General features: G+C 41.2%; 1 protein-coding gene across 2 annotated transcripts in view; it reads right to left on the bottom strand.

Annotated features, from left to right (window-relative positions):
• Positions 1 to 13,553, bottom strand: part of st6galnac3 (ST6 (alpha-N-acetyl-neuraminyl-2,3-beta-galactosyl-1,3)-N-acetylgalactosaminide alpha-2,6-sialyltransferase 3) — a 94,877-nt gene that overhangs the window by 55,104 nt on the left and 26,220 nt on the right. For both annotated transcript variants that reach the window (XM_037788556.1, XM_037788557.1), the window contains exon 2: positions 5,845 to 6,039. In XM_037788556.1, the coding sequence (XP_037644484.1) occupies positions 5,845 to 6,039 (195 nt within the window). The remainder of the gene's footprint in view (positions 1 to 5,844; positions 6,040 to 13,553) is intronic.

Raw genomic sequence — 13,553 nt, 5'->3', positions numbered from 1 at the left:
TTGCCTTACTGTCCGGGAGAAATATTACTGCTTCTTAAGGTGTTGCTGTGTGCTTAACAGAGGCTGACAGCTCACACAGCAGGCTTTCACTCCGGACGTAATTGCTCATGACACCTGGCACAAGAATATCACCTTGACCAGACTTCCACTATTCTCTCCATCCTTTGTCAGAAATTTCAGGAGCGTGTAGAACACTTTTGACACTCACGTTCAGGCCAATCACTGCCCCTTCTGATTCGCAATAGAGAACTCACTGGTGGGGGAATTTAAGGCGAAAAGAGGCCTAATTCTGCAGAAGCTGCCAGTCTTTCCAATGATTTGCATAAATCTCCATGGGGAGAGGGCAGTGATTTAAGCAGGCTTGTCTGGAGGCAGAAGGAGGTGCAGACGTAGAGATTGGTGTAAGGCGTGATTGCCTCTGGGCCCATGTTGTGCAGATGAAACTCTCCAGAGGCAGAGAGGGTGACGCTCTGCATTAATCTGCCAATATCAGCCTGCTGAATATAAGGCATCCACTTCTCATTAAGGACCAACGCATCCATCGCAACTCCAAATCTAGATGTATTGCTGCCCAAACTGAAAGCACAATCCTCATTGCCTGTCAGACGGAAACGTTGCATGCATCTCTGCGATCAAAATATACGACTTTCCTGCGTGACTATCCAAAATCACCAGCACAATTTTAGTTTTTCGCCGGCTGCCTCCCCAAACAACAAACACGCAGCTTGGTTTTTACATTTTGATGTGGTGGGAATTAAAAGGCTTTGATATTTCAATTTCCATAAATTGCGCAGGGAATATACAGCACAGAGCTGTCTGGAGGCAGAAGAATAGGATCACGGACATGGGTGTTTGGAATTACAAAGAAATAATGCACACCGGAGACATCAAACAGGCATTTTCAGATCCATCACGGAGAACCTGATATAATGAATTAAGGAAATCCTCAAGGAGGTGCTGTGCTGTTTCCATGAGTGCCTTTTGAATACACCTTCATTATCAAGGTGAAGCTATGTGATGGCAGGTTAATGTTAACAGAGGGTTGTAGAATATGAATGCACCATAAAAGAACCTGTGTATGACATTATGACTCTCACACTGTGATATGACAATAATCATCATGCAGCTAGTCTAAAGGCTGTCAGCTTTAAGTCACTTCATAGCTGACAAATGGAAGTTTCTCACTATTTGCCTTGATTACTGAAATATTACCACTTTGTCCTTTTTTTTTTTCATTTATTTGTCACCATTTTTAAAAATGTATGGGGGCTGTCAATCGATTAAAATATTTAATCGTGATTAATCGCAAATGAATCACATTTTTTATCTGTTCAAATGTACCTTAAAGGGAGACTTATATACTTATATTGAATATTTAATACTCTTATCAACATGGGAGTGGGAAAATATACTTGCTTTATGCAAACATATGTATATATTCATTATTGGAAATCAATTAACGACACAAAACAATGACAAATATTATCCAGAAACCCTCACAGGTACTGCATTTAGCATAGAAAATATGCACAAATCATAACATGGCAAACTGCAGCCCAACAGGCAACAACAGCTGTCAGTGTGTCAGTGTGCTGACTTGACTATGACTTGCCCCAAAACTGCATGTGTTTATCATAAAGTGGGCATGTCTGTAAAGAGGAGACTTGAGGGTACTCATAGGACGCCTTTGAAAATGGCCATGCCAGTTTTTCCTCACCAAAATTTTGCGTTAAGTTTGGAGCGTTATTTAGCCTCCTTTGCGAGGAGCTACTATCCTTTGACAAATACAGTAATTTTACCTCGCAGAACATCGGTTAGATAGTTTGTGTTATTGTGTGACTTATAATAACACAAACAAACCGATTGAGGCAGCGGTAGACCAGCAACTCTTGTGTTCTGCAAGGTAAAATTACTGTTTTTGTCAATGGAGTCTGGTGACATTGAAGAGAGCATAGATAATGGCTTCAGTTCCCCGTCGGAAAGAGCTGTCTGACGGCAAGGTAAACCGGTGAAAACATTCCAAATATAGTGTACACTTAAACTGATGTAGATTTTTCTAGGTCGATCTTTCTTTTAGGAGGCTAAAATACGTCTTGCTGCTGTCCCCCGTCCACAGCAGTACGTTGCTTTGCTCCCATGCCGGTACTCCTGTCTGTTTCCTCCCCAGCTGCTTCACTTACATTGGATTTTTTGGACGAGTGGCCCAAACCTACAAGATCTATCACAAAACGAACAAAACAAGGAGAGCCAGGAGACGTGCAAAGACACAGACACCAAATGGGGAAACAGCAGAGACGGAGCCTCAGGAATCAGAACAAGATAATATTGTAATTAATATATCAAAACCCACGTCTCATCCCAGATTGTGTCAGTGTGCTGTCAAAAGGAATCTCTTTTTCTCCGCCCACCACACTAATGAGTTTAATACCAAAGTGGATCTATTTAGATTCTACCGCAGCCTCCATCTGAAAATATGGTACCACCAAAACACTCAGAGAAATGTCACTACGGTCCTGAAAAGCTCTCCTTTCAGACCTGAAAAAGTCTCATTTCATGCCTCCAGTATCAAATGCCACTCTGACTGCCTTCACGGAAAAGGTGTACTTTGACATTGAGAATTTGTTCTCTACACCAGACTGTGGAGAATATGACCAAATCCCCCAAACAGGCCTTGGACTGTCTCGCCAAGAATGAGTCAATTATCATAAAACCTGCTGATAAAGGAGGAGCAGTGGTGGTAATGGATAAGGACAAATATGTTGAAGAAGCCTTATGGCAATTGGATAACCCTGAATATTATCACAAACTGTCCTCAAATCCACTGGGTAACACACAGACATTGAGAGGAACGGTATCCAGAGCTAAGGAGGCAGGGTGGATTAGCCAAACAAGAGCATGATTTTCCTGTGGTGTGAACAGCCTAGGATACCACTTTTCACATGCTGCCCAAGGTCCACAAGAATATATTATATCATCTAATGGATCCCTTACAGCGCCTGCCTCTCAATTTGTAGAGTTTCATATTAAGCCTTTGGCTCAACAACTGCCTTCATACATCAAGGACGGTGCTCATGTTCTGAAGGTCCTACATGAAAGAGAATTCCTGCTGATTTTCTCTTAGTAACTTTGGATGTAGAGTCCTTGTACACTAATACTGACCATGAGGATTGATTGAAAGCTTTGCAATACTTCCTACAGAAAAGGTCCACAGACTCTTTGCCTCCCTCTGAGTTTTTTCTTCAGCTCACAGAATGGACTGTAAAGGATTTCCTTTATCATAACAACTTTTATTTTTTTATGATTTCTTGAACACTAATAATGGATGGCCAGTTCCACACTACAATATATAGGAAAGCTACAAACAAAAATACTGTGCTGAAAGCGGATAGTTTTCATCCCTTTTTGGCCAATTCCAACGTTTCTGACGCATTTGTGACACAGACCAAGAGTTTGAAAAGCCGGCTACAATCTTGTCAGACCGATTTGCACAGAAAAGCTATAAAACAAAGCTGTCCAAACTGTCTTGCTCTAGATTGGAACTCTTTAAAGGTGCTAAATTTGAAATGCAGAGCGTTAATATAGCAGGAAACATTTATTTGCTATGTAAAGATATAGGGGTGTAATGTCTACCTGAGCAGAGAATGAAGTCGCTCTCTCTCAGTGTGTGTTGTAATCATAGCTTCTGTGTGCTTTGTTTACGCAGCTGGTCCGGCCGTGCGAACATGTTTGTGCATGTGAGCGTGCCCCACTGGCTAGCTAATGGCTGCCGCTCTGCACTGCACTCATACGGCGGTCACAGCTGATAATGCCATCCTGACTGACGGCGTTGTGGCGGAAGCGTAGCGCCCACCCTCCGGTTCCCCCTCAGATTAACACTGTTAGCACGGTCAGCACTGTTGCCGTTGTTTGCACTACCCGCGCTCTTAGCACCGTCAGCTGCTAGCCACCGGCTCAGCTGTCGCCATGTTGAGAACCATGTGGAGGCAATCCCTCAATTATAGATATACTCTGAATTTGGAATTAAGCAACTTTAAGAAAAATAAATAAAATCTTTAGGACAAGAGCAGCTTTACTTTGTCACAGGATACAGCTCTCTAGCAAACTCCATAAAAAAGATAATACACTCAAACTGGAATCTCATTAAAAGTGACCCTATTCTTAGGAAAGTTTAGTCCTGCCCCTCCTAAGATCAGTTTCAAGAGGGTAATAATAATAAAAACTGGCCTCATCGACCATTGAAGAGTTCTTACAAATGTGACTTTTGCAACCATTGTGCTGATATAAAGGAATTTACATTCAGTGACTTTAAGACTCATAAGGTGTATGACATTAAAACATTCATAAACTGTAACACTACGTTTGCTATCTGCTGTTTGTCTTGTGCCTGTGGTTGCCTTTACATAGGTCGGACAAGAGACGCTAAAGAGTCTCTGAGCATAAGTATGCAATCAGAAAAGCTAGATTGGATTGCCCTATGGCTGAGCACTTTATAAAGTGCATAACAGCAATCCAGAAAGCCTTGAAACCCTCAAAAAGAACATTCAGGGTGGTGATCGACTGAAATTATTATTGCAGAGAGAAACTTTTTATCTACCCCAAATGCAGGCCACAGCTTACGCAAAACTAAATGTAGTTGCGCTGATGCATGTGGTCTGGTGTCGTTGCTGTAAATGGTTATATATTGCTATTGTATTGTTTTCTGTCTTGTTGTTTGTACATCCATGTTTTCTCATTTTGTCCTCATTATCTTTTTTCTTATTATCCTTTTCTTTCTTCTATACACCGGTTTGCAATCTACCAAAGGAGAAACCGTGTGCTGAGTGCTTCACCCCAAAATCGTGACCTGTATGTGTCGCTATGCGTGGGATGTAACCCAGCTCTATCTGAACATGTACAAGCATCGTCTATGTTTTTAGAAAAGAAATAGCCATCTGATTAAAGGCTTTTTAGATTTTTGCTAGAAGAGTGCCTTGGACCTTTCTTCTTTTTTGAACTCCTGCTTGTTCCTCCAAACTCGGGGCATGCCGACCACCGTCTACTGTAGGTAATACACTGACTATAGATAAGTACCTCATACAACCCCACTTCAAACAATCTGAATTAACACTTTAAGTCAACCAGTTTGAACCAGCTGGCTACATCCGTGGTTGCAAAAAGAAGTCTGATTGTATAGAAGTCTATGAGAAAATTACCCTACTTCTCACTTGATTTATTACCTCAGTAAACATTGTAAACATAGGTGTATGGTCTCAATCGCTAGTTTCAAGTCTTCTTCAATACAGCATGATGTTCATTTAGTAAATTATGGTCCCATATAGAGTCAAATAGACCATAAAGCAAGGCATGCTTCAGGGCGTGGCTACCTTGTGATTGACAGGCCGCTACCACGGTGTTGTACGGTCTGGGAGTTGTCCGTGTTTTCTTCTTAGAACTTTAACCCTTTCACAGTGTATCTTCAGTTCATGAAAGTTAATCATAACCTTTTTGGTCACCTGAAAACGTGTTATTCAGAGTTCAGTTGTACTAAGCTCCACCCCCTCGTGTCACTTCTGGTTGCAAAAAAACAATATGGCGACGGCCAAAATGCCGAACTCGAGGCTTCAAAACGGCAGTCCACAAACCAATGGGTGACATCACAGTGACTACATCCATTTCTAATATACAGTTTGGTTTGAAAAGACACTATTAGCATTAGCAGCAAGAAAGGTACCGAGATGCTAACCAGAGTGATAAGACTAAAGAGCAGCTCATATCAAGTCTAGTCAAACATCTATATACAGATGAAAAAAAAAAAGTTTTAATCACTGAATGCTGGTCAATGTTTGTGTGTTTTGTGTCCCTTACCTCCTGTTTGGGGATGCTAACATAGCCCAGGTGAGGCTTGAAGGCCTTGTACGGCTGCTTGGAGAACATCCAGTGGCTGCTGAATGTCTGACCAAACACTGGCTGCAGGAGGAAGTAGGGCTTCTCCGAGTAGTTCACCACGACCACGAAGAGCGACACCGCCACGATCAGACTGGTGGCGATCAACGACTTTCTCTGTGGAGGGAGAGAGAGCGCATACGTAAGAGAAATGCAGCGATCATAGAAAAAAAAACTGAGGGTTTAATCCAATTTGTCTGTAGTTTAATAGCTTGATTTGAAGTGTAAATAAAAAAGTAGAGGCTTTCATGTTGCATCATAAATCTGCCAGCTGTCACGGCTTACGAATAACAGCAAATATACTTTGAAACGGCAAATATAGTGTATAACAACATATAAACTGAATAAAAACAACAAATATATTGTATTACAGCAACAAATATACAACGTAACAACCAGGCAAGAAGGTTATGAGATAGATTTGTTTCTAAACGTATCATACACATGGCATTACACTGTGCTTTTGTGACCACTTCAAAGTCAAGTTACATCTTTAACTTTTACCATCACTGAGCCAAAGGTGTTTCATTGAATCATTATGTTTTCGATTCAACACAGATGACTCACAGTAACCTCTTCATTTCAGATGTGTTGAGCATGAAATGATCTCTCTGAAGTACTAATTCTTCTTCTTAGATAGTCAATTTGCAGACATTTAATATCTGCTCATTGACACACATCATTTCTACTCTTCACTCTCTTGAATGTGATTGACCCATCATGCTTTAGAAAAGCTGAGCTGGCAGATGGTTGCAAAGTTGTCATCACTTTTTTTATCCATGTCGGTCCCCCACTTTGGACTGAAATATCTCAACTATTGGAGGGATTGCCATGCAATTTTGTACAGACATTCATGTTACCCAGAAGATGAATCCCACAGACTTTTCATCTATTGCCACCAGCAGGTTGAGGTTTGTGATTCAGAGTGAAATATCTTGACGACTAAAGGATGGATTGCCATGAAAATGTGTCACAGTTATTCAAGGTCCCAAGAGGATAAATTCAACTGACTTTGGTGATCCTCTGACCTGTCAAGGTTTTTACCTTAGAAGTAGAGACAGAACGGACATTCCCATTCAAATGAACATAGCAGGATGGTCAGAGCAGCGGCCATTTCTACGTGCACCGTTGCCATTGTGTGACCGTTGTAGTGGGCTAACTTCCGTATAAACTAAACCGACTGACGGCAAGTTGCGGACTCACTGAGGTGAGGTTTTGCAGTAACAACTCAAACAAGCAGAGGAGTAGTAAGTCACTCTTTTGTACTAGTAAAATGACCACGGAAAACAGCTCAATGTCCGTTCTACTACTATAATATTTCTATGATTTTCACTTTTTCAGTGAAATATTTCAATATCTACTTGATGGATTGGCTCCAATGATACAAACATTCATGGTTCCCAGACGATAAACACAAACCTTGTTATTTTTAACAGATGTTTTAAACACCTTGATTTTTATGGCTTTGGCGCCATCATCAGGTCGAACTTTTTAATTTCTTTAATGATTTGGTTTATGAGCAAATAGAGTGCTGCAAGGATGATGTATTTTTGTAGGCCAAAATCTCTTCAGCTTTTGTTAACCATAGACCTTATTTCAGGCATCTAACTAAAAACCCATTCAAAAAAACCCACAGACGAGGGAACCGGAAGTGCTTAACTGTTAACTAATTTCCGTGTTTTAGGACTCATTCCTGTAGCACTCTATACCTGCAAAACTAATGAGATTCCCATCAGCCTCAGCTGTACTTCCTTTTTAGCATGCTAACAGATTCTGAACATGGTAAACATTATATCTGCTGCTAAACATCAGCGTGTTAGCATCAACACTAGGGCTGTGTATAGGCAAGAATCTGGTGATACGATGCGTATCATGATACAGGAGTTACAATTCAATATTTGCGACATACTGCGATTTCTTGAAATCAAATTTTAGGAAAACTGTCATTGTATAAAACACAGACCACCACATGCATGAAATCGGAGTATAAGAAGTTGACTTTTTCATGCGATCAGAACAGTGGGATATGCATTTGCATTTATCCAACTAGGGCTGCAACTAACGATTATTTTCATCTATTAATCTGTTGATTATTTTCTTGATTAATCGATTAGTCGTTTGGTCTAAAACCAAATTGTGAAAAATGTTGATCAGTGTTTCCCAAAACCCAAGATGATGTCCTCAAATGTCTTGTTTTGTCTACAACTCAAAGATATTCAGTTTACTGTCATAAAGGAGTAAAGAAACTAGAAATTACGAAGCTGGAATCTGAGAATTTTTAAAATTTTGCTAAAAAAATTACGGATTATAAAAATAGTTGGTGATTAATTTAATAGTTGACAACTAATCGATTAATCGTTGCAGCTCTGCATCCAAAATCACAGCACTACTTTGAGAAAAAGAAAGTTTTGACTTAATATTTTCAATATCTGCATGTAAACTATTAATTAAAAATCAATACAGTGTGTTTGAGAATCGATACAGTATCACAAAACATACTATCGCGATATGTCGGATTATTTTCTTACGCCCCTAATCGACACTGTGATCTTGTTACCATACTGGTGTTAGCATTTAGCTCAAAGCCCCACTGTGTTTGTACAGCCTCACAGAGCAACTAGCATGGCTGTAGATAGTCTTGTATCAAAGTCAGAGGATTAGGGACCTCATCCACTGTGTGCACAAATATTGTAATCTACTTTTCTGTTTCAGCATCTCTACAGAGAAAGCAACACCCGGGGCGTCATTGTTTCATACATTGCAAAACAGCAAAAGGCTGCTCTGGAGGTAAGAGGTATTATGGCTTGGCAGAAAGAGCTGAGAGGGATGAATAATGAATAAGAGATGGAGGACGAGGAAAGGTCCCACAGAGGAGAAGCTATTGGCAGGGCAGAGCTGGAGAGATCAATGCACAGAAGAGAGCAAGAATCAGACAGAGATGAAAAAATCTGTGGTGCGCTACGACATCTCGGTGCCTGAGGTGATGATAGATTTCGGTAGAGCCGGAGACGTTTTTTATTTATTTTTTCCCAGCAAACTTCAATAACCTGCTGCTAATCTAACAGACAACATCGGTGGGAAACTCCAGATTTTTTAGGAAGGTGGTGTTTCGCAGATTCTTTGAAGTTATCTGATGGTGAGAAGATTGGATGTGGCGTGCTGTAATGGTGAAGCCCCCACAGCCAAAGTGCCTGCACCATCACACGCTCTGATCTGCAGCATCAAACGTCCCAAGGGGAGGCGCCGGAGGCATCGCTTCTCAGAGACGAGATCAAACGTGAGGAGGGGGAGTGGGATGAAAAAGACGGTGACCATTTGCTGCCCTCGCATTTTACCGGTTGCATGTATGTTACATCACGCGATCATTTCATGGCATTACCGCCCATCTTTGATCACAAACAGAGGGGTTTCAACTTTGATCGTGTTGAAACAGCACAAAGAGGACAAATAAGAAGTGCTCGATATACTATAAGTATTTTACAAAGTAATAGATCACTTTCCTGAAAGGAAGGTCAGTCTGTTCTATGTCATCCCCCAAAGAAAGAAGAAAATGTCAGGTCGTTTTCTGAAAATGTACTGTAATAGCTAGTCATCGGGAGTCCATTATACAGCATGGAACCAATCCTTTATACAGCAAGAGGGTATTTCAGGACGGGGGGGAGAAAAAAGAAACAACCCTCGGCTCAGTCTGCAGCGCTGCAACATCCATCTGTTCTCATGAGGACGGAGAATTTCCTTGTCTCCTTCAACCTCAATCTGGCCACAAATCACAGGGGAAATGATGTGTCAAAAGCTGGAGGCGATTGGACGGCTCGGCGTGGGCGTAGCGGGGTGCTGAACCTCCACTCGCTCGAGTGCGAGACTCACGACTCCTTTCCACGTTCGCCCATCCATCAGGGGCGATCACGAGTCGGCCTGTTGATCCGTTTGACAGAGAAGCTGCAAGGCTTGACGTTGACGAAGGAGTACAGTAGGGGATCTGAGGAGCGCCGGCCGAAATGGGAACCATCCGCACCAGCAGCGAGGCAGCAGAGCGGCTATAAAGTTTCGACATTTGAGCTTTCGGTCAATGTTAAAACATTTTGCTTGGGGAATATGACTCCATATGCGGCCGGAACGACCTTGTTTGCGACCATCAACTCAGACAATGATGGCCATTAAGTGCAGTGCCACTTATGGTTGTAGCCCGGGGATGTTTCATTTAAGACACCCCTACCGAAAGCTTCGAGGGGGCTATTTTTAAAAGGTGCTAAAACCCACTCTGAAGAGTTATTGATCTCAGCTCGCAGACAGACTGCGTGGGATCATTGGGACCCGGGACACAAGAGAGCCATAATCTTCCCGCCGGTCTCTCCTGCAGTGAGCCTGTGTGACCAGATTACATATAGGAGGGGAAACTGGCAGAAAGTTATTGATGGCCACCTCGTAATTGAAGCATCAGTTGTGCAGAAATGGAGAAATGACAAGTGGTGGAATGTAACTAAGTACATTTACTCCGTCGTCATCATGTTATTAAACTCATCCATTCCTGTTTTCTCTAACTAAATGCATCTTGTCTTCTACGGATGTTGAACTAATAATTCATGGTCTAATTTTCTCCCGTCTAGATTATTCTCCTTCCCTCTACACGTGCCTCAGTCAGGCTGCTTTAGATTTCCTACAGTTAGTTCAAAATGCAGCTGCCAGGCTATTAACTAGAAATGTCCGTGAGTCCAATATTGCCCCTGTTCTTGCATCCCTCCATTGGCTTCCGGTAAAATTCAGAATATATTACATATAAGGCCCTGCATGACCTCGCCCGCAGTTACATTTCTGATCGCCTTGTTCCTTATTCTACCTCTCGACCACTCCGATCCTCAAATCTCTGCCTTTTATCCATCCCCCGCTCCAACTGCAAAGCAAAAGGTGAACGGGCCTTCGCTGTCTTAGCCCCAACCCTCTGTAATCATCTCCCCCAAAGCTATCAGAGCTGCTGAATCTTTGGACTGTTTTGAGCGGCTTCTAAAAACCCATCTCTATAGGCAAGCCCTTTTTTTATAGATCTCAACCCTGTTGTATGTTTTTGTTCATTTTAGTTTGGTCGGTCTCTCATTTTTCTGCGTTTTGTTTGTGTGTGAAGCACTTTGTAACTGTGTGTTTTCAAATGTGCTATGTGAATAATAATTTACTGAAATAATTGATTTCTCTGGGGCAGAAGAAACAAGTTGTCAACACGACATTGACATATCATCACCTTTTCACTATGGCTGTCAAAGTTGACGCGATAATAACGCACATTTGTTTTAACGTCACTAATTTCTCTAACACATTAACGCAATTTGCGATTTTGAGGTTGTAGCGGGTTCAGTGGGCCGTGTCATACTAGCTTGTCAAGAAGGAGGCTAAATAACACTCCAAACTTGCGCTAAATTTGGGCAAGGAAAAACTGGCATGGTCATTTTCAAAGGGGTCCCTTGACCTCTGACCTCCAGATATGTGAATGAAAATGGGTTCTATGGGTACCCACGAGTCTCCCCTTTACAGACATGCCCACTTTATGATAATCACATGCAGTTTGGAGCAAGTCATAGTCAAGTCAGCACACTGACAGCTGCTGTTGCCTGTTGGGCTGCAGTTTTGCCATGTTGTGTTGTGACACATGTTTGTGTCCACCTGATGAATCTAAGCTCAGTGATCACTCCCTTTTAGCTCTGTTTTGGGTCTCCACCAACTCTTGAGGGAAATATCTGTCTCTTTAGCTGCTTAATGCCTCTATGTTCACCAGCTAGTTGCTGACTGTGTCTACTGTTTGATGCTGGGCAGGTAGTGTACAGTGGGTTTATCAGAGCTTTTTCCTCTGAAAACAGCTGCCTCAAAATCAAAACGGTAAAGATGTGGACCGAACAGCTAAACAATGAGCTGCAACTCACTATAAAGCTCCGTAAAGACGAGGGGGGCTGCAGATTCATGTGATAGTTCTCTGTAGGTTCATCACTACGAGCTACTCCTTTCACATTGTCACATTGCTTTCACATTGTTATTACACAAATATCCATTGTAGTGATTTAAGTAACATTTTCAATGCAGGACTTTTACTTGTTAAGTTTATTTTTCTTTAAAGTGTGGTAACTTTTACTTCAGTAAATTATCTAAACACTTCCTCCACCACTAGCAATAACATGTTCAGTCTGAGGATGTGACTGCTCAGTGTTTGGTATATCTGCAGGCGAAAATAAATATCTAAACATTACTTTCTGTATAAATCACTGCAGCATTCCCCGACTTCACGTACACCGAAAAGGCAATACATTTGAAAATTACAGAATAATAAAGAAGAAGCGCCCCTTCCACTGGTGTGATGAATGAGAACTTGAAGCACATTAGCTGTTTATTTCCCCATACATATTGTGCAATCAAAATTTCACCTCCATCAGGCTCTATCTGGGCATGAAGAGAATACAATTTCCCACAAAGACTAACGCTCCAGCTCAGTAAACAACAGGACCGCACCGTGGTTCAATCCAAAAAACTAATCGTGATGGGTATTGGAATAATGAGAGGCTCAACCTGAAGAAAATGGCTTATGAAAAAACATATCTGGTAGCTATTTTCTAGTGCCTCCTGGGCAATGGGGTAAAAAAAAAACAGAAAATTACATTTGCAATGCAAAAACACTTCGTCCCTGGCTCCTGATTCTTGCCACCGCGGTCCAGCGAGCAGTTAAAATTCAATTTCAATTAAGGTGTTTGAGAAAATATTTACAGAGTCTTTCTCTCACTCTTTTCTCTCCTCTCTTTTTAAAGCCTTAGTGCTGTTCTCCAGGGAATCAACGAGACAGGAGCATAAACAAAGAGCCACTCTTGAGATTGAGTGTGGGGGTCCAGACACATTACTTCATTCGTGTCATATTCCCAGCAAAGGTCTCGCTTCAAAAGTCATCCAAGTACGAGATAACAAACTATTATTTTCCTGGAGGAGGAGGTCGAGTCTTTGCTGCTGGTAACACACAGTCACGCACAAGTTCCCCTCCAAATTTAACCCACAGGAGCACTGACTGCCACAGGAACTGTATAAGGGAATTAATACAATTTCTAGATGTTACTGCATATATATTAGGTTCATGACTATATGATTAATTTCATTCATGAGCTATTTACAAAAGTCTTCGGTGTTTTTACTCATCACAGTTTGTATTGTATTTCTATTTCAGTTACACGTAGAAGTCCTGCATTCAAAATCTTAATTTAAAATACAGGAGCAATATCAGCAAAATATAAAAAAGTATATGTACTCATTATGCCAAATGGACCCATTCATAGAGATATGTATTGCATATTGTAAGATTGTATTATTATGTGATCGGTCGAGACGGAGCTACTTTTATCCATTTTATAAAGTGTTGGGCTGTTTAATCTGCATTTCTGTCAATAATTGTCCTAAAAACATTATTGTTCAACCTGTTTTTAATTCAAACCAACTTATAAATTAAATAAATAAATATGTCTGTACCTTGAAACAAGCTGATTTGTGTTGAAATATTCTTACTACACAGATTTTTTCACTTTTCAGAAGAAAATAAAACTTTAAGGACTCTATTTCAGACTAAAATGACAAGGTAAGAGGGACATTTTTGTTTCACTAAACAATGCTGA

The sequence above is a fragment of the Sebastes umbrosus genome, chromosome 12 (genome assembly GCF_015220745.1).
Source record: "Sebastes umbrosus isolate fSebUmb1 chromosome 12, fSebUmb1.pri, whole genome shotgun sequence".
In the NCBI taxonomy this organism is placed as follows: Eukaryota; Metazoa; Chordata; class Actinopteri; order Perciformes; family Sebastidae; genus Sebastes; species Sebastes umbrosus.
Note: the sequence above shows the minus strand (reverse complement) of the source record. Positions and strands in the feature narration are given on the sequence as shown.